The 26,624-nt window shown below is 47.1% G+C and overlaps 1 protein-coding gene and 2 pseudogenes across 1 annotated transcript in view; all 3 read right to left on the bottom strand.

Annotated features, from left to right (window-relative positions):
* The window catches only part of LOC144767902 (E3 ubiquitin-protein ligase TRIM39-like), a 53,897-nt gene extending 30,954 nt beyond the window's left edge, over positions 1-22,943 (bottom strand). The window contains exons 1-4 of the mRNA XM_078651244.1: positions 22,825-22,943; positions 16,861-16,956; positions 14,043-14,174; positions 10,007-10,150 (exon numbers count right to left, since the gene is read on the bottom strand). Coding sequence (XP_078507370.1) covers positions 10,007-10,150; positions 14,043-14,174; positions 16,861-16,956; positions 22,825-22,882 — 430 coding nt within the window. The 5' untranslated portion in view covers positions 22,883-22,943. The remainder of the gene's footprint in view (positions 1-10,006; positions 10,151-14,042; positions 14,175-16,860; positions 16,957-22,824) is intronic.
* Positions 22,944-23,407: 464 nt separating this feature from the next.
* On the bottom strand, positions 23,408-23,560 carry LOC144771173 (5.8S ribosomal RNA; annotated as a pseudogene).
* A 418-nt stretch (positions 23,561-23,978) lies between these two features.
* Positions 23,979-25,055, bottom strand: LOC144771367 (18S ribosomal RNA; annotated as a pseudogene).
* Between the last annotated feature and the right edge of the window lie 1,569 nt (positions 25,056-26,624).

The following is a 26,624-nucleotide window of genomic DNA, read 5'->3' as shown; positions in this document are numbered from 1 at the left end:
CACACTATAACAAAGCCATTGGCCACACTTCCAATATGGCTGAGGGGATAAGAATTGCATTGCGGTACTGAATTGCTGTGGCTATCATACCACCCAAGCCACACTCCTGGCTACAAAATTACTTAGTGATCTCAAGAAAATAGAAGAATATATCTATCCTTTTAGCACTTGTCTCTTTGATTGGACTACGCACCGGCTCAGACGGATGAGCGGAACCCAAGGGTCAGAATTCCACCCCAGTCGCAATATAACATTTTGCCCGGGTTATTAGGCCAAAATCTTCTACATAATTCCTACATTGCCCTGAAGAAGCCCTTTTTTTTTAGGATGAAACGCGTTGGCTGTCTGTCTTTTAAAGAAATAACTAAATAAAGGGAAGAAAAAAAAACTTGATCAGTGTACAATGACTTTATGGATCCTTAGAGAATTATTTTTCAAAGGACTATTTTGAATATTGCTACAAAGTGGTGCATCTCTAATTTAGTTTTTACTTTGGTTGCCCCTAGGGACAGGGTAGTGCTCTTGGACAGGGGGCACTTTTGGAGATTCTGCACATAAGAACTGACTTTTGCATTTGAAAACGTTTAATTGGTGATTGTATTGGATTGGTGCCTGACTGGTTGCTTTTCTTGGTCCACTGTCCTTTTGTGTGTGTTTTTACAGAATGTTAGCACTCTAGTTGCTCAATAGAACACAGTGGTAAATCTGCAGCTGATCATGAGGGAGTGAACTGGCCGGCTGCTGCTTGTGTCTAGGTGTCAGAAGGTTTTATTGAAATGGACGAGGAAGGTATTTATGACCACGTTTTAGCCTTCTAGAACATCAACCATAATTTTGATGACAAAATGAACCCCTTCAGTTCTGCTTTTTATGACCCCTGCCTTTTGAAAGCCTGGAGCACAGTGTGAGAATGAGTAAATGATCTCATTATTAATGACATCAGTGGTATTATTTACATGTATTATAATTAACAAAAGGAGGGAGAGAGAGAAGTTTGGATGGTGGATTCCTTCTACCGGGCAATGTAAATAAACAACAAGAATCCACCAGATCAGTAGTGCTCCCTACTGTGGTGAGGAGCACAAAGTGTTTTTAAAATACCCCTCACACACCAAAAGGACCCTTGGTGTCATGCTTCATCATTGGGGTCTTCGCACCCCTCTACGGGATGCGGCGTGCTACGACCGACGACTACGTGGGAGCACTGATAAAGAAGACTATGCGTGGTGCGTGTGAGGGTTAGTGAGTATGTGGTGGAGTGACACAAGTAAGTGAAAGTTTAAAAAGATGCCTGGCTCATAGGGTATGTCAAAAATAATTTTAATGAGCCCCCGAGCTGGTACTATTAAAAAGGGTGCAGGACGAGGTGTTTTTAAGTGATATTAAGCACATCACCTCTTGGGTGCGTCGACATGTTTCAGAGATCAACTCCTTCTTCAGGACGGGGTGCACCACACCCCACCTTACTCACGTCTTTCTAGGTAAAAAATACTGTATTTACATAGAGTGGAGAAGTAGAACTATAATGTGCCTACATATCTCAATAAAGTTGTCTGCCAATATGCAAAAAACCTGTATAGGAAAAAGGAAAAAACAAAGAGAAGAAGGACTGCAATGTAGTACTCCACTCCTTATAGTTATACGTGGTACAGTGACCTGTAAAAAATAATTGTATATAAATATACAGTGGGGGTCAATTGACAGTTCCTGTCATTCTACTTGTATAGGTGACCCTGTAAAAAAGACATACACTAAACAAACGAACACTCAACATAAAGCACACACTCTAGAGGTTATAGACCCTATGTGCCTCTAGGACTTAGCTCTAAATGTGGAGAGACAATGGTTAGTAATGTAAATGATGAAGGCATACTTAAGAATTTTCAGGACAATGCCTCATGAGCCTCTGAACGCTGGGGGTTGATGCTCTAGCCCAAATCCTGTAAGTAATGTACAGTACAGCCATTATTGGTACTTAAAGTTTAGAACCTTCCAAAACGTTGCCTTCCTTTTAGCAGTGTATACTCACAGCAACAGGAATCAGCTTGCTCCACCGAACGCGGCTGCGCTAGAGTGTGTGCTTTATGTTGAGTGTTCGTTTGTTTAGTGTATGTCTTTTTTACAGGGTCACCTATACTCCACTCTAATCTGCTACACTCTGTACGATCATCCACTGTATGCCTCTCCACTGTACACCACTCCTCTATGTCGCTAGATTATATGCTATCCCATTGGATGTCTTTCGACTGTATGTCACTCAATTGTATGGTAATCCACTGTGTGCCACTCCAGTCTACGCCACTCCACTGTGCCCCACTTCACTCTATGCTAATACATTTGATGCAATTCCACTCTACTCTACTCTACAGTATGCCACTGTACACCAGTACACTCTACGCACTCCAGTCTACGCTAATAGACTGTATGCAACTCAACTCTACACTACTCTACTATACAGTATTCCACTCTACCACTCTCCACTTTCCACCGACACAGGCTTCGTGTCTCCACTATACACCACTCCACTGTAAGCTACTGCTTTGTACGCTATTCCTCTCTACTCCACACCACTGTATACCACAACACTGTATGCTATTCTACTGCATGATACGCCACTGTACCATACTCCACTCTACACCACTCTAGTGTATGCCACTCCATTATACACTATTGCATTATACACCACTCCACTGTATACTATTCGCTCTACTCCACTCCACTCTACGCCACCCCAGTCCACTCCACTGCACTGTATGCCACTTCTGTGTACGCTATTACACTCCACGCTGTTCCACTGTACGACACTGAATGCTACGCCACTCCACTCTAACCCTATTACACTGTATGTAACTCCACTGTACACCACACCACTGTACCACACTGCACTATATGACACTCCAGTCTACGGCACTCCACTGTACACTATTCCACTGTGCTCCAGTCCACTCTACACTGTACGCTATGGCACTGTATACAAATCCACTGTGTGGTACTGTATGGTACTCCACTCCATGCTATTTCACTCCACAACACTCCACTGTAGTCCACTCTACACTATTACTCTCTACACGACTCCACTGTACACCACACCTCTCTAGCCTATTTCAGTGTGTGCAACACCACAATACACCACTCTACTGTATGGTATTCCGCTCTACCACATTCTACTGTACGCTCCTCCGGTCTACACCACTACATGCCATTCCACTGTACTCTACTCAACTATATGCGATTCCAGAGTATACTACTCCACTGTATACTAGAAACACTGAATGCTATTCCACTATATACCACTCCACTCCACAATACTCCATTGTACACTATTCCACTGCATTCCACTACACTGAAAGTTACTACACACTACATCAATCCATTTTATGTAACTCCACTCTAAACCACTCCATTCTATGCTATTCCATTGTACGCCACTCCCCTGTACGCTACTACTACACTGTATGCCACTGCACTCAACCCCACTTCACTGTATACCACTAGGCTGTACACCATTCCTTGTATGCCACCACACTGTACCGTACTACACTGTAAGCTATTCCACTCTATGACACTTCACCATACTCCGCTCTATACCATTCCACTCTATGCCGTTGTACTCACTACACCAGTGGTTCCCAAACTTTTGACTCCTGAGGACCCCCACTGAATCACTTCTGGAAGCCGGGGACCCCCAAGCAATTAGTAAAATTTAAATTTCTTTTTAAAAACGCCTTTTGAAGCAGAGGCAATTTCAAGAGGGAGACAGCCTGAATCGGGTCTATTGGCATGGACATGTATGCATACAGCAGTGCATTATTTAGTGGTACAAGTCTCCTGCTCTCAGCCATAGCAGCACCTCTACATTCTCATTCCAGAGCCTTGGAGTGGTGACCCTTCCTTACAGCAACAGGTTGAATGATTGTGAATTAGTAGCACTTTTACCTATTCAGAGATTAAGAAGGTCTGAAATATTATACAATAATGAAGCATTTTATAATAAAGACATGCCCCAAGGAGCAATGAATATTGTGAGCATTCTAACAAGATAGTGCACAAAGCAATGAGTCCAGTGTACAGAGCAAATTCAAGGTCTATATTAGGAGTTCATCACGGAAGTGCAAGAGATGGCAGGAAGGTATCTGCACAGGAGGCATATTGTTTCAGCGAGATCATAATAATAATAATAATCATGAGCTTATAAAGCGCCTGGTTACACTAGCCAGTGTGTCCCCGCGCTGTACCGCTGAGGAACCCATCCTGGCCGGTTCCTGTGAGGCGCCCACTCCTGGGCACCCCAAGGTGAAGCCAGGCATCCTTAGCGATTAGGGCCGGTGTGGAGATTAAGCAAGCTATTACCCAGAGTTGCAGAGTGGGACCCATGGTTAGGTTAGGCACCGCGGCGAGAATTATCAGGTCCGCGGACATTGAGCCCAAGACCCTGCCGCGACGGAAATTGAACCCTGGTCCCGGGTCAGATTGCTGCATCAAGGTCTGCCGCTCTAACCAGTGAGCCACACTTCTCCACGATCATGGAACAATGCTATGCCAATTACCATGAACCCCCGTTAGACATAATCTTTAGTCACAGACAGCAGAACAACATTTTACCACCAAGGGGTGAGCAGTGCAGTTAAGGCATATTCCAGAGAGGCCTCGCCTGGCACCTGACATGACCCTCTCCTGTTAGGAAGCCCACTGCCCCGTCCCTTACCAACAACAAACTGCAAAGGCTACACAGAATAAGAGCTTGATATGTCTGAATATGAAAGCTTGACAGCACACATATTTCACCCAAGGGCTTGTGGAAAGTGAGCAATCAGACAGCAGCACGAAAATCCTACAGCTGATCCTGGCTGCATCTATTTTTACCTGCCTGCCAAGGAACGGTAACCTATACACATGTTCCTTTCAACGCTTTATTGCTTTTATTCTATTGCCTGTACTTTCATTGTTGTGTCTGTTATTGCTGTTGTCTGTCTTCCCCCGCTGCCTGTACGTGGTCCGTGCCCCATGCCTCTTTGCCCATTCTGCCTTCTGTTCTTAGCTGCCCCTATATCTCTGTATTCTGTATTTTGCCTCTGTGCCACTCGTTTTTTGTGCCCGTCTGCCCTCTTTGCCACTCGTTTTTCCCTCGTTTTTGTGCCTCTTTTGCCTTCTGTTCCACTCATTTTTCCCTCGTTTTTTGTGCCTTTCTGCCCTCTGTTTCACTCGATTTTTGTGCCTTTCTGCCCTCTCTTCCACTCCTTTTTATTGTGCCTTTCTGCCCTCTGTTCTACTCATTTTTCCCTCGTTTTTTGTGCCTTTCTGCCCTCTGTGCCTCATTTTGTGTGCCTTTCTGCCCTCTGTTCCACTCCTTTTTCCCTCGTTTTTTGTGCCTTTCTGCCCTCTATTCCACTCGTTTTTTGTGCCTTTCTGCCCTCTGTTCCACTCGTTTTTCCCTCATTTTTTTGTGCCTTCTGCCCTCTGTTCTACCACTCGTTTTTTGTGCCTTTCTGCCCTCTGTTCCACTCGTTTTCTGTGCCTTTCTGCCCTCTGTTCCACTCATTTTTTGTGCCTTTCTGCCCTCTGTTCCACTCCTTTTTCCCTCATTTTTTGTGCCTTTCTGACCTCTATTCCACTTGTTTTTTGTGCCTTTCTGCCCTCTGTTCCACTCGTTTTTCCCTCATTTTTTTGTGCCTTCTGCCCTCTGTTCCACCACTCGTTTTTTGTGACTTTCTGCCCTCTGTTCCACTCGTTTTCTGTGCCTTTCTGCCCTCTGTTGCACTTATTTTTGTGCCTTTCTGCCCTCTGTTCCACTCGTTTTTCCCTCGTTTTATGTGCCCTTCTGCCCTCTGTGCCATTTGTTTTTTGTGCCCTTCTGCCTTCTGTGCCACTCGTTTTTTCCTTGTTTGTTTGCCCCTTTTGCCTTCTGTTCCACAAGTTTACCCAGCCGCAGTTCCCCGTGTGGCCCCACCCCCCTGACTGCCCATTCGCTGCCCCGCCTCCCGATTGTATTGTTGTGGTCTCGTTGCCCCTGCGCCAACATTCACAGCTCTTGTGTGCTGTGAGGACGCATGGGCGTTTCATTTTTCACAACAAAGACAGGCACTCGAGTCCTGCGGACCCCCTGGGAATGTCTCACGGACCCCTGGGGGTTCGCGGGCCACAGTTTGGGAAACACTGCTCTACACCACTCAACTCTACACTATCACACTGTATGCAACTAAACTCTACGCCAGTCGACTACATGGTATTCAACTCGACCACACTCCATTGCATGCCTCTCGACTCTATTTCACTACACTGTATGCCACTCTACTGTGGCACCCTAGTATACGGTATTCCACTCTATGCCACTACAGTGTACACCACTACATTGAAATCTATTCCACTGTATGCTACAACACTGTACGACACTCCACAGTTCTCTATTACATTGTTTTCCACTCTACGGTGCGCTACTCCACACTGAGCCATTTCAATGTACACCAATCTACTCTACAATACTCCATTATATGCTATTCCATTGTACGCCACAAATACTCTATGTCACTCGACTGTATGCTATTTCACTCTACCCCACTCCAAACTGTGCCACTCCATTGTACGTCACTCCAATGTAGCGTACTGAAATCAATGCTATTTCACTGTATCCCACTCCTTTGTACTCCACTGTCTGCTATTCCAGTCTATGCCACTCCACTTCACCCAACTCCACTCCACACTACTCAAATCTACTCCACTCTACCACACTCTATGACACTCAACGAAAGTCTATGTCCCTCCACTGTACCAAACAGTAATCCACTCTATAGCACTCCACTCTACAACACTTTACTCTACTCTATGTAGGTGGACATCACTCTAGTTTACTTTATGCTGCTAAACAACACTGTACTATACTCGACCACACTCTACACAACTCTCTCTCTGTCACTCCCCCTCACTTTACTCCACTCAAATCTACCGCATACTTCTCCACACTATTCGACAGTATTCCACCGCTCCGCTCTACACCACTCCACTCTAGAAAGCTCTATGACAATCAACTCTATCACACTTGATACCATTCCCATCTACCACACTGCAGCACACTTTACTCATCTCCACTCCACAACATTCTAATACATTCTATGTCACTACACTATACTCCACTGTATGACAGTTTCAAACAGTGTAACAAAAGACCGTTCACTCCACCATATACCATACCACCCTACTCTCTGAGACTTTACTACATGCTAAGCTACGACAGCCACTTTACTCCACTCCACACCACTCTACAACATAACACTACACTCTGACACTTTAATCCAGTCTATCCTACACAACTCCAATTGACTACACTTCACTATAATCTACGTACTCTACACCACTGTTCAACGCTTCTCTCTACATTGCTGAACTCTACCACACTCTCCTTCACTCTTTTCATCTGTAATCTACAAGACTCTACCACGCTGTATGCCACCGATGACACTATTCTCCAATTGACTACACTTCACTATAATCTACGTACTTTACAGCACTGTTCAACGCTCCTCCTACATTGCTCAACTCTACCACACTCTCCTACACTCTTTTCATCTGTAATCTACAAAACTCTACTACAATGTCTGCCGCCCTATGACACTGTACTCCAATTCAACCACATAAAGTCAACTTTGCAACTCTATACTTAGGCTGTCCTGTTTTCACTTTCTATTTTTGGTAAATTCTGGTGGGGTTTATTCAGTGTTTTCAATATCTTAAAAAACTGTTGTTTTCAGTGGTTACACATTTTCACGCCACTAAAAACAACAGAAAAAGTGTTTTGCCGGTGTTTATGGAACATTTTGTTTTTATCATTGCTTGCTTTCTGCTCTGAAAGAACATGGTATATAGACAGTGTACGTGTAGTGTATATGAGGGCCAAAGAGATTTTTGCAAATTAATCTTATTGTAGTACACCATACAATACTTCTTCAGTGAGTCTTTGGTCATGTGCGCTCACGCTTTCCTTCCCATGTAAACCTCTGTGAAAAGGCCCTCTCAGCATTCATAGCCCCTTGGGCTGAGAACCGTCAGCTAAGGGACACAGTTGGGATGACTCTTTCTTTGATGCCACATAAAGCACAAAATGATAAATATTTGCGTTTTAGTTCCTGGGCATAAGAAAACAGTGCACCAGAATGGACTAAAAAGTCAATAGAATCCCTCATTAACTCTGAAGATTGTAAGGATGCTTTCAGCATACCATCTAACAAGTGGCAAGGATCTCCTAAACGGAATCACTTGAGCTCGGGTATCAATTTTGACAGGTCATCACACAAATGTTTTATATACATAGCTGAATCACTGCAAATACAAACAATATCACTCCAATCTTTGTTGAACTTGGAAAGAACCTTTTTTGCAGAGCATAACAAGTGACACTGCGTTCCATGTTTTCCAAAAGTCTGGTGTCACTTTTTCACCACTATCCCAGATGCTTGGTGATATATATAGTTGTCACTATACCTTGGATTTAATGTTTAAAGCCTGAGGTGTTGGCAATTCACCTACTATCAATACAGACCCATTAGAAACGAGGGTCTGATGTATTAAGGGTTTTTACCCATTCTCTGTGGGTAAATGTGATGACACATATTAGGAAAGATTTTTATGAAACTAGCCATTTTACCGATCAGTGAAAGAATCAAATGCAGCCAAAATATCAAATATGAGTTTGATATGTCCTGATTCTCTGCAGTTTATAAAATAATTAAACTAGATCTAAAACATGAAACTAAACCCGACATCTTTAGACCAAAGTCCATAAAACTGAAAAAAGTAAAAGGAAGGAGAAACAATATTTTAGTGGCATCCCTAAAGAACACAACTCAAGCAGAATACTGTTAGCCAGTCTTTCTTACTGCTAGCTTGTATAACAAAGTTACATTTTATTGACCCCTTCAGTAAGAACAAAATTACTATTTCACTTTCTTTTTCCTTTCGTTGAATGGCATTTAGTTTGTGGTTGTGCAGGTGTTTTTTCAGTGTTTATATGTTTTCACCGGTGAGGGCTATTTTTCTTTCAGTGGGGTTTTATCAGTTATTATAGGTTTAAACCTAAAACCCCACAGCCTATCTATACTCAACTCTATCCCACAACATTCCACTGTACAACACTCCACGAGACTTCCCAACGCTTTACGACACACTAGTCCACTGTACTATATGACAAGACACTAAAATATATGACTATACGCTACGCCACTGAACTGGCATATACGAGCCACTCAACTGTACGAGGCACCACTCCACTCTATCATACTTTAATTCATTGTACGCTATCCCACTCTACTCTACTGTATTACACTCTACGATACTCCACTCTATAACACTACATTGTGTAACAGTCCTTGTCTGTATGATACAACCCTTTACATAAGAACACTCCTCTCGATGAGATTGTTCTCTATGATTTGAAACCCATTTTATTAAAAATGTTAAAATATCATTGAAATTGAAAGAAAAAACAAAAAAACATTAAAGCTTAGTTATAGTTAGGGAATCTTTATTTTCCTATAAAAATGAATCAAATTGCACAATTAGAAATTACAAAGTTATCGTTATATCGTTCAATTTTAAATAATCAAACTCTTTCAAAATATTGTAAGTAGCGCACCTCCATCCATACTCCTTCTAGCTCGCTTGCCAGACAACCCTAACTATAGTGTGATAGTACGTTCCATAGTTTACCTAGTGACGGATAATTACCATATTACTTCTATTCTAAATTTGTTTATCCTGTGTCCATCTGATGGATGTCAGTGTTTACAAAAAGGGCAAGCAATGGTAAACCTGAAGTATATGCAGAGTGTGTGTTCAGTGCTGTCCAAGAGCACAGGTGGTTTCAATGCATGAAAGGCAGTGACCTGCAAAAAGTACATTCAAAACAAATAGTGTTCTGATCCAGTCTTGTATTTAACATGTAAATATCCAGAACAACATGCATATTTATTCAAAAACAAATGTGTGTTTTGAAAGTTAAAAGGTGCATTTCTCTCACCTCTGTGGAGACACAGAGTCTCTCTCAGATGAGGCTGTAAATCTCTCCATGGAGAGGAATCTTCTGTTCCAGGCTCATTCCTTACCCTGGGGCAGCTCTGTCCAGGGAGACGTCCTTGTCTGTCAGGAGAGTTGTACTGGGAAACTGGGACAGAGGAGGGGGAGACAGGTACAAAGAGACAGATAGAGAAAGGGACGAAGAGACAGAGAGAGGGGGAGGGAGAGACAGGTATAGAGAGACAGAGAGAGGGGGAGGGAGAGGGAGAGAGAGAGGAGGGAGAGTGAGACAGGTACAGAGAGACAGAGAGAGGAGGAGGGAGAGACAGGTACAGAGAGACAGAGAGAGGAGGAGGTAGAGACAGGTACAGAGAGACAGAGAGACAGAGAGAGGGGCAGAGAGAGAGAGACAGGTAGAGGGAGACAGATGGAGGGAGAGAGAGGTCAGAGAGGAGCCAGGGAGGTGGGAGAGAGACAGGTACAGAGAGTTAGAGGGAGGAAGAGACGGGTACAGAGAGATGGAGGAAGGGATGAGGGAGAGACAGGTGCAAAGAGGTAGAAGAGGGGAGGAGGGAGAGACAGATACAGAGAGACATAGAGAGGGAGGAGGGAGAGACAGAGAGAGGGAGGGAGAGAGAGGTGCAGAGAGACAGAGAGAGAGGGGGAGGGAGAGACAGGTGCAGTGAGATAAGCAGAGAAAGAAATGTTACGTTATGTTATGTTATGTTACGCTAATTTATAAGGCGCACAGATGCTCCAGCAAAAGAGCGTCCCGGCGCCCGCCAGGTAGCAGCACAACACAACAAGGCACGGAAGGAAGATAAGGGGGCTAAGGAAATAAAAAGGTTTTTACTGCCCGCCGGAAGGAAAACAAATCACCGAGTGCCCGGATCTCAAAAGGAAGGGAATTCCATAACACGGCGGCACGAACTTGGAACGAACGGCCGCCGGCCGGCAGCGCTTGAACCTGGGGACAGCAGCTAGTTGCAGATCAGAGGATCGTAGTGCACGGCCCGGGGCGTACCGGGACAGGAGGTTGGCGAGAATCAGGGCAGGTGCTCCCTTGATGATTTTGAAAGCAAGACAAAGGACTTTAAACTGAATCCTCCGGGCGATCGGGAGCCAATGCAGCGTGCGCAAGGTATTGGTCGTAGAGCAAAATCTGGGCAGTCCCACGACCGCTCTTGCTGCTGCATTCTGTACCCGCTGTAGGCGGGTGAGTTCCGCCTGATTTAAGCCCGATAGAAGGGCATTGGCATAATCAAGGCGTGACATCACGGTGGCCTGGATAACAAGTTGCCTTGTTTTCGCATCAAAGAATTTTAATACGGGTCGAAGACCCCGCAAGATGCCGAAACAACAGGCCGCCGTGCGCTTCGTGTGGCATTCAAAAGAAAGAGATGGATCAAGCCACACCCCTAGATTTTTCAGTTGAGCGACCGGAGTAGGTGTGGGGCCCAGGTCCGATGGCCACCACCTGTCGCCCCAGAGGTCCGTCTGCTTGCCAAAGATCATAACCTCCGTCTTACCAGCGTTCAGCTGGAGACAGTTGGACGTCATCCAGCTGGCGACCGCCCTAAGCCCGTCCTGGAATCTGGGGGCATCCACATCCGCATCCCCGCTGATTGTAACCGCTAGCTGGGTGTCATCGGCATAGGACACCATAGTCATGCCCCAATGCCTGACAACCTCAGCCAGCGGTCTCACATATAGATTGAATAATGTGGGACTCAGCGAGGAGCCTTGAGGGACCTCCAGATCCAGAGGATGGAATTTGGACTGGTAGGGTGGAACGGAAACGCAGAAAGAACGGTTGGCAAGAAAAGACCGGAACCACTGGAGCGCAGGACCAGTGACAACCGCTTCCGCCAGGCGCTGCAGAAGGATCGGGTGGGCCACGGTATCAAAGGCAGCGCTTAGGTCTAATAGCACCAGCGCCGCCGTTTGACCCGCATCTAGCACGGAACGCAAGTGCTCCACCATATACAGTAGAGCCGTCTCCGTGCTATGCCCTGCCCGAAAACTATTCTGTGTCCTGTCCAAGATGTTAGCTTGTAGAAGATGGTCAGAGAGGGCAGAGTTGACATGCGCCTCAGCCACTTTGGCAGGCCACGGGAGAAGGGATATAGGACGGTAGTTCTCAGGTTTAGCGGCATCCAGAGTTGGTTTCTTGAGGATGGGCACAACTACCGCCTGTTTCCACTTCACTGGGACTACGCCAGATGTTAAAGAGATGTTAATTAGGGAGCAGACCGGTGGCAAGCCAATAGACGGTAGGTCACTAAACAAAGCCGGGCGAAGAGGGTCAGCCGGGGATCCTGACTTAACCTGTTGGGCCAACTTACCAAAACTCACCGACGTTAGTGCCGGGAAGGAGTGTAACACATCCGAGGTAAGGGGCATAAGGGTGCCAATAGCAGGGGGGCCAGCCATCGGAAAGGCTCTGTAGATGGCATGAACCTTTTCCAGGAAGAACGTTGCCAAGGCATCACAGTGGGCAATAGAGCCCTGGTGTGTCGCGATCACTTTTTTGGTAGTCAGATCTTTCAGGGCTTTAAAGATGGTTTTGGAGGGGTTGGTACTAATGCGGAATTGTAAGGCATAGTATGCCGCACGGGTTCTGCATACTGCTCGGTGGTAGATTTTTACAGCAGCAGAATACAAAGCTTTTTTATCACTAGCATAGGCTTTACGCCATACCCGCTCGGCACGTCTGCAGATGTTTTTCAATGCCCGCAATGAATCATCGTACCAAGGACTCGGGTCCCTAGACCCACACTTACCCGAAACTATCGGAATAAGGGAGTCAAGGGCCCTCGTGACCCACTCACAAAGACAATCATAGCCCTCATCAACATTGTCCGCTAAGACAGGCGGGTCGGAGGATAACAGATGGAAGAAATCCTCAAGTTTTAGTTTAGACCAACACCGTCTAGAGATTGAGCGGACCGTAGATTTACGGTGTGGCTCATGCAAAGGGCAATGGATGCAAACCAAATAGTGATCGGTCCAAACCAGGGGGGAAGGAGTCAGGGCAGTGGCTTCTGTTAGATTAGTAAAAAAAGAGTTGAGAATGTGACCACCGACATGGGTGGGATGCGAGGGAGCGAAACAGTAATAGAGAAAGAGAGTGAAATAGATAAAGGAAAAAAGAAGAGAGACAGTGGAAGCGAGAGAGAATGAGTGTCGGAGAGGGAGAGAAGGAGATAACGAGAGGAGTCCAGATCAACCTGATGAAGTGGTTCATGCATCAAAGTGTTGAAATGTTTGTTGTGATCTGAGAGTGACTCCTCTTGTGGCTCTGGCAGCAGAATATTGTGGAATAAATATTGTCTGACAAAGATATTGTGCCTTAAGAATCACACATGAGAGTCAGAGAATCTACACTCGAAGAGATTCACTTTTTGTAAATGATATTTTAGACACTATATTAAAGCCAGGCGTTATTTCTGTCAATGGCACTGACACACAACCCTCTGTGTGTTTGTGTCTTTGCACAGCTGTGGATAGAAGTGCTGTCCACAGTAACACAAGAGCATCAGCAGGGCTGGAGGTACCACAGACCAGGGAGGAAGGACTGTGAGGGCTGAACAGACCAGGACATACAACATGACATGTTAGGAACATATTTACATGTGAGAGTCTGAGCTGGGGTAGGTGTGAGGCAGGGGCGTACCTAAAGAGCGTGCAGCAGGTGCAGTGACACCGGGGTCCAGAGCTGTGAGGGGCCCAGGGCTGTGAGGGGCCCAGGGCTGTGAGGGGCCCTCTGCTCTGCAATTGTAGCTGCTTCAGAGCTCTTGGCATCCTTGCTACACCACTGGTGTGAGGCAGATATGTCCATGGAGCTGCCCTCGGTAGTAGTAAGAAGCCTGCATTTACCACTTCTACCCCAGACTGCCTCATCCCAGCGTCATCAGCCCCCGCCCTCACTTTCAGCATCTACTGTCCCAGAGTGACGTCACCAACATGGCTGAACCCCAACACACATGAACATGGCATGAACCACAACATGCAGAAACAAGAGATGAAAGGGTGTTTACCTGGATGGAGGCAGAGAGAGGTTTTCAGAAGAGAGCGCTGAGGATTCTGGGAAGACCCTTGACCACCTCCAGCCTCGTCTTGGAGACCAGCACAGCTCTGCACCCTGGGGCTGTAGTAGACTGCTCTCTCCACTGCAGGGGGGGGCAAGAGAGAGGGGGGAGAGAGAGAGAGAGAGGGAGAGAGAGAGAGAGAGAGAGAGAGAGAGAGAGAGGGGTGAGAAAAGAGGGGAGCGGAGAAGGAGAGAGAGAGAGAGGGAGAAGGAGCGAGAGAGAGAAAGGGAGAGAGAGAGGGAGAGAGGGGAGAGGGAGAGAGAGGGAGTGAGAGGAAGAGAGAGAGAGAGAGAGAGAGAGAGAGAGAGAGAGAGAGAGGGAGAGAGAGAGAGAGGGAGAGAGAGCGCAAGAGAGAGAGAGGGAGAAAGAGAAAGAGAGAGGGAGAGAGAGGGAGAGAGAGAGAGAGGGAGAGAGAGAGAGAGAGAGAGGGAGAGAGAGAGAGAGAGAGAGGGAGAGGGAGAGAGAGAGGGAGAGAGAAGAGAGAGGGAGAGAGAGAGGGAGAGAGAGAGGGAGGGAGAGAGAGGAAGAGAGAGAGAGAGGGAGAGAGAGAGGAAGAGGGAGAGAGAGGAGGGGAGAGAGAAAGAGAGGGAGGGAGGGAGAGAGAGGGAGAGAGAGAGAGAGGGGGAGAGGGAGAGAGGAGAGGGAGAGAGAGAGAGAGAGAGAGAGAGAGGGAGAAGGGAGAGAGAGAGAGAGAAAAGGGGGAGAAGGGAGAGCGAGAGAGAGGGAGAGAGAGAAGGGAGAGAGAGAGAGAGGGAGAGAGAGGGAGGGAGAGAGAAAGCATACATAAACCGGAGAGATTAACTGAGGAAGGAAGGGTTGAATTTATTTTCCTGCCCCAACTGCAGAGCCCTAATTTACTTCACTGACAATAAACAGGAAGTGCTTCAGCCCTTTCCTCCCTCCAGTAGTGCTGTGGCAGGGGTTAGACATGTTTACCTTCAATGCGCTATTAATACTGAGTCTTTCTTATTCATTACCAGACCCTTCACTCTGCATCTCTATGCTCTACGTGGTTTTTATAGCACTTTCTTAGTATATGGTTTGTGAGGCCCCTAGGGCAAAATGTATACTGTGCAATTTACTTTGTGGTATTTAAGTTCTTGTATTGTACTTTTGCCTCTATCCTCATAAAGAGACTAGAGGGGTGTGCTTAGAATAAATACATATTTTTTTTATATATAACTGGTGTGGTTCTGCTTTCATTTGATCATTCAAGAGATTATAGACTTTTAAAACGAGCTGCTTTACATTCCTTCAAGACTTAGCCTGAAGGCTACTCTCCAAAGCTACCACCAGGATAGCTTTCTATGAAGGTTGTCTAAACCTACAATCAATAAGGATCGATTGGACTGGTGCAATGTGCCCACTAGAATAGTGGACATCATATGCCAGGAAAACTTCTCACAATATTTACAGCACTTTCACTTTCATCAGTGACAGCTCCTCACAGTAACACTTTCTAAGGCATTACCAGCCATCACTAACCGGGGCGCCCTCTTCAGGAGCCTTATATCACTCTTAACAATCAAAACACTTAATAATAATAATAATAATAATAAACCATCATCATAATCACCTTCAATATCATCTCCATCATCATCATCATCATAATCCCCATCATCATCATCATCAACATCATCTCATCACCATCATCATCATCATCATAATCACCCTCAATATCATCTCCATCAGCATCAGCATCATCATCATAATCACCATCATCATCATCACCATCAACATCATCTCCATCATTATCATCATAATCACCATCAATATCTTCTCCATCATCATCATCCTCATCATCATCATCATCATCATCATAATCACCATCATCACCATCAACATCAACATCAGCAACATCAACATCATCATCATCATCATCATAATCACCATCAATATCATCATCATCATCATCATCATCATCATCATCATCATCATCACCATCATCAATATCACCATCACCATCATCATCATCATCATAATCACCATCAATACCAACTCCATCATCATCATCATCATCATCATCACCATCACCATCAATATCATCTCCATCATCATCATCATCATCATCATAATCCTCTTCAATATCATCTCCATCATCATCATCATCATCATCATCATCATCATAATCCCCATCATCATCATCAACATCATCTCCATCATCATCATCATCATCATCATCATCATCATAATCACCCTCAATATCATCTCCATCATCATCATCATCATAATCACCATCATCATCTTCACCATCAACATCATCTCCATCATTATCTTCATAATCACCATCAATATCTTCTCCATCATCATCATCATCATCATCATCATCACCATCATCATCATCACCATCAACATCAACATCATCATCATCATCATCAAAATCACCATCAATATCATCATCATCATCATCATCATCATCATCACCATCACCATCATCATTATCATCATCATCATCATCATTGTCCATTACTAACTCTCCGCACTTGGAACACTTAATTATCATCATCATCAGCATCATCTCCATCTCCATCTTCATCATCCAGCAGAATGTACATATTAAACAATGTTTAAGACAAATCTTTGAATCAGACATTACTGCTGTGGCCGACGACCACCTCCTCACTGTAATTCTGTGATTACAATGTAGATTCAGGAGCCTCTATTTCTTTTTATCTGTAGTTTTTCTAATCATGTCTGAGGCAGAGAGGCCCTTTCATTTGCCACAGGGGCTCTTAGGGTGTCTGAAAGTCAACTCCACACATCTTACCCAGCCGGTAGAGCACGATGTTTATGAATACGTTGACGGCAATCATCACTCCCAGTGTTATCGCCTGTCTCCTTAGACGAGGGATCTCCTCACCACCTGGAGAAGAAATCACAGAATCCGGTGTTTAACTTTAAATGTGGGAGTGGATCGCCTGCCTGTAGCTGGAGTACAATATCACAGAACAGCCTGTAATATCCTCAGTTAATGTGTGCCAAGTCACTCCAAAGACAATCAGTGTGTGCCAAGACTGGTCACTGAGTCTTAGTGTGTACCAAGACTGGTCACTGGGTCTTTGTGTGTGCGAAGACTGGTCACTGAGTCTCTCTGTGTGCCAAGACTAGTCAATGTGTCTCGATGTGTGCCAAGACTGGTTACTGAGTCTCGGTGTGTGCCAACTTCCAAGACTAGTCACTGAGTCTCAGTGTGTGCCAAGACTGGTCACTGAGTCTCAGTGTGATTTAAGACTAGTCACTGAGTCTCTGTGTCTTCCAAGACTAGTCACTGAGTCTCTGTGTCTTCCAAGACTGGTCACTGAGTTTCAGTGTATGCCAAGATGGTAAGTGTCTCTACTTCTTTGCCAAGATCAACCAGTGGCTCTCAGGATATGCCAAGATTAAACAATGAATCTGAGTGTGCACCAAGACTGATCAGCGTGTTCTGGCTCCAGCCAAGAATCAGTGAGGAAAGGAGAGTGACCCTCAGTGTGTGTGCCAAGGCTGGAAGTAAGTCTCAGTTTGATGCAAGACATGTCAGTGACTCTGTGTGGCTGCAGAGACTGGCTAGTGACCCTCAGTGCGTGCCACATCTGGACTGAAACTTCCTGTATGTACCAGGTCTGTATTGTCTGCACTGCATGATGCTTATCTAGCTGCCACTTACAGTCTATATAAGTCTGTCAATGTGTGTGAAATGTTAACACAGACACTCAGTTCATGTCAGGGCTGACCAGAGAGATTTGGTGTTTCTCAAAGCTGGACAATCTGTGCCGGTGTGCATGTCTGGGAACCACTCCTGAGTATCGCCTCTCAGTGTGTGCCAATCCTGGCCATCATCACTCAGTTTATGCCGCTGTACACCACGCCCTCTCAGTGTGCGTTAATGCTGACCATCGCCTCTCAGTGTGCGTTAATGCTGACCATCGCCTCTCAGTGTGTGTCAATCCTGGCCATCATCACTCAGCTTATGCCGTTGTACACCATGACCTCTCAGTGTGCGTTAATGCTGACCATTGCCTCTCAGTGTGTGCCAATCCGGGCCATCGTCACTCAGTTTATGCCGCTGTACACCGTGCCCTCTCAGTGTGCGTTAATGCTGACCATCGCCTCTCAGTGTGTGCCAATCCCGGCCATCGTCACTCAGTTTATGCCGCTGTACACCATGCCCTCTCAGTGTGCGTTAATGCTGACCATCGCCTCTCAGTGTGTGCCAATACTGGCTATCGTCACTCAGTTTATGCCAGTGTAAACCAGGCCCTCAAAGTGTGCACCAATGCTGGCCGTTTCCTCTGAGTGCCAATATTCACCATCGCCTCTCAGTGTGTGCCATTGCTGGCCACCGATGGTCAGTGTGTGCCAAGAATGAGGTGCTGTCTCATTGTGCATCAAGACTAATCACTGATTGTCGGTGGATGTGTATTAACCCCTTCGTGTTCATGACGAAATGGTTCCGTCATGAGCACCAGTGCTCCTGTGCTCTTGATGGAACAATTCCGTCATGAGGTCAGGGGGACGACATCCCTCTGCTGCAAACAGCTGAGGGATTTCCAACATTTGTTTTGGGCCTCGGGAGGTGGGGAAGAGCTTCCCCAACCTCACGGGGCCCTTTGCAGGTTTTCAGTCTAATGTCGAGGTGCGCATGGCACGCTGTCTCATTAGACGGAAAACAAAACTGAAATTTGGTTTCAGTCTGAATGTTTCAGTGCTCGTGCGGCTAGGAGGGAGAAAGGGACAGTAGCCCCTGATCTGCCACCCGGGGGGGGGGGCAGAAAACCCACTAGGCCACAGGAATTTGTTTTTTTGGGGGGTGGGGGCATTGGCATGCACATTCTGGGCAGCCCCTATCTTCCAATAATGACCACACTCTTTCTTCCCCCCTGAGAGGCAGATGGGAGCAATAGCCCCTTATCTTACCCATCGGGTGGGTAGAAAGCCCACTAGGCACGAGGGGTAAATGTTTTTCACAATTCAGGGGTGGGGGCTGCCCAGAATGGGAATGCCAATGCCCCCACCCCACCAAAAAAGATGCCACTGTATTTATGTCCCACCCAGTAGGGAGATGGGGGCAGTAGCACCTGTTCTGCCCCCTGGGGGGCAGGGAGCCCACGTGGCACCAGCAATTATGCTGGCTTTTTTTATACGTAGGGGTGGGGGCTGCCCAGAATGGGAATCCCAATGCCCCCACCCACCCAAACAAAATAGCTAATCTTTCTAACCCCCCTTGGGGGCATACCGGCAATAGCCCCCGATTTCCCCCCTCCCCAGGGCGTCAGAAAGCCCACTAGGCACAGACTTTTTGCTAAATGTGCCTACCTCTGGATTTTAGGTCCTAGCGCAGCTAGTACCCAAGGAAACGTAGCAAAACTATAGATTTTTGAAAACCAGACACCCAGGGGAATCCAAGATGTGGTGACTTGTGTGGCTCTTACTTGGCTCTGTTACCCAGAATCCCTTGCAAACCTCAAACTATGTAAAAAAAGAACTAATTTTCCTCATATTTCTGTGATGAAAAGTTATGGAATTTGCGTGGATCTACAAAATTCCACCCACCCACGTTGCCAAAGTCTTCCTAGAAAAATGGTACCTCACTTGTGTGGGTCGGCTTAGTGCCCGTGATAGGAAATGGCCCAAACACAACATTTTCACAGTGAAATCGGGCTCTGTTTTTGCAAAGTGCCTAGCTGTAGATTTTGAACCCTAGCTCTGCCGGCACCTAAGGAAACCTGGCACACCTATATATTTTTGCAAACTAGACACCCAGGGGAATCCAGGATGGGGTGACTTGTCTGGCTCTCCCCAGGTTCTGTTACCTAGAATCCCTTGCAAACCTCAAAATTTGTTAAAACAACACATTTTCCTCACATTTCTGTGCGGTGAGTCACAGGTCCTTGCCCCACCCACACAAGTGCGGTATCATTTTACTTGGGAGACTAAGTGAAACACTGTGCGGTAGGACATGTGTGCCAGCATGGTAATTCCACCCAGAAATATGTGAAAAATGTTTTTTTCAGCTAAATTTGAGGTTTGCAGGGGATTCTGGATATGGAAACTTTGGGGGACCCACGCAAGCCATACCTCTTTGGACTCCCCAGGGAATCTAGTTATCAGAAATGTGTGGGTTTGGTAGGTTTCCTTATATGGCAGCGAGTCCGATACCAAAAAACCAGGTACCCCCCCAAAAGCAGGTAGTTTTGCTGTAGGTAATTTTGAAGTCTCCACAGTACGATTTGGGCCCTTTCCTGTTGCAGCAACTATGCCTCCCCTCATAAGTGAAGTACCATTGTTATCGAGAGAACTTGGGGAACACTGGGTGGTAGGAAATTTGTGTCAGCTCGGTGATCCTACAACTTTCCCACACAGAAATGTGAGAAAAAATTGATTTTTCAACAAAATTTGAGATTTGCAGGGGATTCTGGGTAGGGAAATGTTGGGGGGTCCATGCAAACCATACCTTACTGGACTCCCCTGGGTGTCTAGTTTTAAGAAATGTGTGGGTTTGGTAGGTTTCCCTAGATGACCGCTGAGCCCAGGGCAATAAACTCATGGGACCCCCCATGCAAATGTGATTGGTAATTTTGATGTCGCCGCAATAGGTTTTGGGCCCTTGCCTGTCGTGGGTACTTGACCCACCCATGCGAGTGAGGCACCATTTTTATTTGAACACTTTGGGGATTTGGGGATGGGTTGATTTTTGAGGATCCACACAGATTCCAGAACTTTCCAACACAGAAATGTGCGGAAATTGTGTTTTTTGGACACATTTATGAGGTTTGCAAGGGATTCTGAGTACCAGACAAGTCACCCCTTCCAGGATTCCCCTAGGTGTCTTGTTTTAAAAAATGTATAGGTTTGCTAATTTTCCCTAAGTGCCGGCAGAGCTAGGGTTAAAAATCTACAGCTAGAAACTTTGCAAAAAGTGGGTCCGTGTACACTGTGAAAATGTGGTGTGTCTACGGTGGTTTTGAGCCATTTCCTGTCGCGAGCACTAGGCTGACCCACACAATTAAGGTACCGTTTTTATTGGGAGACTTAGGGTAACACAGAATTGTAGAGCAACTGTTATTAGCTATTGACCTTCGATGCATTGCTGCCTTCCAAATGAAAGACAAGGTGTAAAAAAGAAGTCATTTTGAAAAATGACCTATGATTCTCATGCTAGTGTGAGTACTCACAATTTTGGAAATGTGCAAATATCTACTGTTTCTAAACTCTATATTTTGATCCAATTTCAGAAATACATAGGTGTCTTCCATACCAATTTTTCCATGTATATATTTTCCCAAATTAATTGCTATATACCCGGTACATAATAAAAAAAGTTGCAAGACGCTGCTCAAATATTGACTCTGGGTTCGTCGGATTCTTGGTGAACCTACAAGTCCTATATAACCCCTCAATCAGAAAGGTCAAGTGGATGTAACGGTATATTGCTTTCAAACAGCTGTCATAATTAGAAGAAGTTACAGGTGAAAACGTTGACACAAATGGCTGTTTTTTTCTTCTAATTTTCAATTTTTCCTATATTTAACAGTTAGATTCTATAAAGAAACCCAGAAGGATCTACACAAATGACCCGTTGCTGAATTCGTAATTTTGTCTACCTTTCTAAAATGTATTGCTTTCCAGGATCAATTATTGCTTTAATACTCATTTCTACCATTAACTGGAAAGAGGTTGAAAGCACGAAAATAGCAAAAATAGGCAATGTCCCAGAAAAATGCCAAAACTGTGTAAAAAAATGTGGTTGTCTGATAAAAGTCAGCTTTTGCTGAAAGCTGGGAAGATGGTGATTTCAGCACCACAACCCCTTTTTTGATACCATTTGCAGGTTAAAAAAACAGATGCTTTCATCTTTATCCCTTGTTCCCCATTTTTTCCCAAAAACTAAACAAAATTTCACTGTATTTTGGCTAATTTCTGGGTCTTCTCCAGTGGAATCCACAAACCCTGGGTACCTTTAGAATTCCAATGATGTTGGAAAAATAGGACGCAAATTTGGCGTGGATACCTTATGTGGTCAAAAAGTTACAGGGGCCTAAGCGTAAACATCCCCAAATAGCCAAAAAAATGCTTAGCTCAGGGTAGGGAAGGCCTAGCAGAGAAGGGGTTAAAATATCAAATATAGAATTATTAACCTGCACAAAATGTCAACTACCAATGTACAGATTGCATGTGTGTGGCGGAGCTCAGCATGCGTCCTAATGACTGGGATCCTTCTGAGTTTAAGTATAGGACTTCACGCTGGAAGGGTCTGCTTCCACTACAAATCCTATGGATTGCATGTGTGTGGCGGGCTCAGCACACGTCCTAATGATTGGGATCCCTCTGAGTTTAAGTATAGGACTTCACACTGGAAGGGTCTGCTTCCACTACAAATCCTCTATACAGCACAAACCCACCTCTGCACCATAGTGCGAATCGGTGCATCGTGCAAGGCAGTGTAATGAGAGCTCCAGAGCCGGACACGACCGCAGCAGCAGGTCAGTCTTAGCAGATACAACTCTGCACTGCTTTATTCCTTCTCACCTGTGCAACATAGCAGTAACTTTTACTGCTGCATTGTGTATGCTGCAATTAGGTTTGATTTCTACATCCGCCCTGCACAGACAGTGCACTGATTATAATTAATTTACTCTGGACAAACTGCATCAGTCACGCTACCAGATAAAAGATCGAGGTTTTCAGCTCCCTGTCCAGATTGTATAACATTAGACATTGCCTTCATCCTAGGAGAATGCATCAGAATTACCTGTAGAAGGGGTCGGATTCCTTCTCTGATTCCTTCTATGAGCCCTCCTCGATGCCATCGGAGCCTTCACTGATGCTCGGGATACTCAGAGGAGCAGGAAGCAGTGAGAGGTAGTCAGGTATGAGTTGCGTCTCTTGAGCTGCTAGGGAGTGATCTATATAACAGATACAGAGGCAGGAAACTCCACTTACAAAGTGCTGATGGCAGCATTCTGCAATCTGTGTGTGAGGGGAGATGAATGATGGGGGTGCAGTTCCACGTGTCACTGTGCACCGTATGTGTGTATGTATGTGTGTGCTTGTGTGTGTCTTTTCCACTTAAGGGGTGGGCAGAGAACGTCCCTCCACCAGCGGAGGGGAGTTAGGCAGCCACAACCCCCTGCCCCCAGGCCTAGTCCCTGCTTCTGAACCCAGCCAGGTCGGGTGAGCCTGCCCTGTCCCCGACGGACCCCCGTTCCCAGCAACTGGACATTTGGATGGCTTGCAGGACTGGGGGGCTCCCGCACCCCAGGAGCTGCCGGACGGAGCTCAAGCCCCGGTCTGACCTTGTGGGGGGATGAAGGGAAGTACAGCTAATCTGGCGATGGCCCTCAGACAGGCATATCCTCAGGAGGAACCCGGCCAGCAAGGTGCGTTTGAAGTGTCGATGATCAATGAGTCCTGAAATTCATACTAATTTTCGCAGCTAGCTGCGTTCTTCTATGACATGCAAGCCGAGTGATCCACCGCCAAGAGTCACAGGCAACTTTTTGAAAATGTTCCCCTAGCTGTGGGCACAGGAGAGGTGGGAGAAAGGCAACGGCCTTCCATCCACCGCTCGTGCGGCAAGACGACCCAAGCACCCTGTTTAAGGCTTCCCCTCTGGGAGTCAAAATGCACCGTTGGGAGAAAAAAAACTTTACCATTCTCTTGGTCTGGGAGTCCCACCCACCTGCGGGCAAGGGGGCTCCCAGTGTGATGGGACCAGGCAGCCCCACCACTGCCGGTCCCTCCTGGATTAACCGGGAGGGACCGCATGAGGCTTCAAACCCCTCAGCCTGGACACCCGGACTGCCCGAGCCATGCCAGCAGGCTGGTGAGTAGCCCACCCCACCCTTGCCCGGGTAGGAGGTACCGAAAGGAAAAGCCAGGTGGCTCCCCATCCCGCATACCTCCCACTGAGAGCAGCCCGGGTTCCCCTTGCAGGCCCTTAGGCCCTTCTCGGCATCGTTTATGGTCGGAACTATGACGGTATCTGATTGTCTTTGTACCTCTGACTTTCGTTATTGATTAATAAAAACATTCAAGGCAAATGCTTTCCCTTTGGTTCATCTTGCGCCGATCCAAGAATTTCACCTCTAGCGGCACAATACAAATGCCCCCGGCTGTCCCTCTAAATCATGGCCCAGTTCCGAAAACCAACAAAACAGAACTGGAGTCCTGTTCCATTATTCCTTGCTGAAGTATTCAGGCAACTGGCCTCCTTTGAGCAGTCTAATTTTTTCAAAGTAAACTATTCGGACCCCCAGGACACTCAATGAAGAGCATTAAGGGGCGCCGAGAGGCTGGGGCTGGGACAGGGGGTAGCTCGCCTTGACGCAGACCGCCATTTCGATTCCAAGATCCAACTACGAGCTTTTTACTTGCAGCAACTTTAATATACGCTACTGGAGCTGGAATTACTGTGGCTTCTGGCACCAGACTTGCCCTCCAATGGATCATCGTTAAAGGATTTAAAGTGTACTCATTCTAATTACAGGGCCTCGAAAGAGTCCTCTACTGTTATTTTTCGTCACTACCTCCCGAGTCGGGAGTGGGTAATTTGCGCACCTGCTGCCTTCCATGGATGTGGTAGCCATTTCTCAGGCTCCCTCTCCGGAATCGGACCCTGATTCTCCGTTACCCATGGTCACCATGGTAGGCACAGAAAGTACTATTGAAAGTTGATAGGGCAGATATGCGAATGTATTATCACAGGGATGTGCGATCGGAGCAGGGTTATCTAGAGTCACCAAAGGGGCCGGGCGAGTCCGGATTGGTCTTGGTCTGATAAATGCACATATCCCAGTGCTCGTCAGCATGTATTAGCTCTAGAATTACCACAGTTATCCAAGTAACAGATGGAGCAATCAAAGGAACCATAACTGATTTAATGAGCCTTTCGCAGTTTCACTGTACTGTCCGTGTGTACTTACACATGCATGGCTTAATCTTAGGAGACAAGCATATGCTACTGGCAGGATCAACCAGGTAGCCGCACCTGCTGATGGGGTGGATTCAGGAGCCGCGTGCCCATCTCCCCGACCATCAACCTTCGCACACCCCTCCCTCTTGGGGGTCTGATAGCAGAAGGAGCCTGCCTGCCTGTGCGGGCGGGCTCGCTGGAGGGCTGGAGTGGTTCAGTCGCAAGGGCACTGGCAGGCCCAGCCGTGTCCCCAGGCAGGGAGAGGTGGGCCGAGGCGCAGCCTGAGCAAGACGCAGGGGTGCCAAAGCCTGGCGGCTGCGGCACCCCTCAGAACAGTCATTCAGAGCTTCTGCAGAAATGTGCTGGGTGGAGAGGGATGACGGCGTGGTGTGCAGGGCCTAAAGACCTGCCAGGCAGCAGCATCCGAGGGCCTGGCACCACCCAACCTCTTCCGCTCGGTTGGGACCACTGGGGGAGCGAGCTACCGGGCCGCTCAGCCTTCACTCTGAGAGGTAGGGTGAAGGACTTCCCACCAGGCGACAGGCCCTCAAGTCGAATGGTCCATGTGGGCTGGAAGCTCTTTGCTTGAAAGAATATATGAGGCTGGCCAAGCAGTCCGTCCCTAAACAGACCGAGAGTGCCCAATCGATAAGAGTACTTTTGGGGCCTCCCTTGGCAGGCCGCCCTGCACGAGAGATGCCAGCTTCACATCCCTACCTGCTCCCAGGGTGTGCAGGCTCAGAGGAAAGACCCACGAGAAGGGGCTGGAAGGCAGGTGTGGACCAAGACCCCTGGGGACCCAGGCGGGCAGCCCAGGGTCGTGCCTTCCCCTTTATCAGAATCACCGGACCTCATGGAGGTCTGACTGACCCTCTCCATAGTATTCTGGAGGAATAATACCCCCTTTCTTGTAATCTGTGCACACTGGGTGACAGAGGGCACCCAAGGCGAGAACGTGCCCAACCTCCAGGAGCCCTCGCTGGGATTGGGGAGGCAAATGACACCTAATCAGGACTTCCAGTGAAGCCCGGCCATCTGGTTGCCCCATTGGAAAGCATTGCCCTTGACCAGATGACAGAGGGATTAGGGGCAACCAGATGGCTGATGGGAAAGGCACAACCAGATGGCCGGGCGCGTAGGGCAGCCATCTGGTCGCTCTGCGCCCTCATGAAAGGTTGAGCGGGTATCGAGGCATGGGGGGCCAGAGGCCCAGGGCCCCAGCTTGGCCTCAGCCTTGTGGCTGCAATGGGGGAGATGACGGACTTTCTGACCCTGGGCCTGCAGACACGTTGACAAGCAGGCAAAGCAGGGGAGGTCTGCACTGGACCCCCATCCCGAACCCTTGGCAGAGTGGCAGTACAGTGGACAGGGCCCAGGGCTGGAGCAACCGACCTGGGGCCCAGTGGGCCCCTGGACGCCATCGGGGCTCCCGGGCCCAGGGGCTCAGCGGAATCCTTCCCAGGCCCACGGTACCCCGTCCCGGGCACCCTGCTACATGGCAGGCATGAGGACAGAGCCCGGGGTGGGGTGGCGCCATCCCCAGGGCCCTAAGGGGGGCCCTTCAGAGCTCCTGTACCCAGCCATGCAGGGGCAGGCTCCCTTGGCACAGGGGAACCCCGTCTCCGGCCCCTTACAGA

The sequence above is a fragment of the Lissotriton helveticus genome, chromosome 7, assembly GCF_964261635.1.
Source record: "Lissotriton helveticus chromosome 7, aLisHel1.1, whole genome shotgun sequence".
In the NCBI taxonomy this organism is placed as follows: domain Eukaryota; kingdom Metazoa; phylum Chordata; class Amphibia; order Caudata; family Salamandridae; genus Lissotriton; species Lissotriton helveticus.
This window is presented reverse-complemented; position numbering and strand designations above follow the sequence as displayed.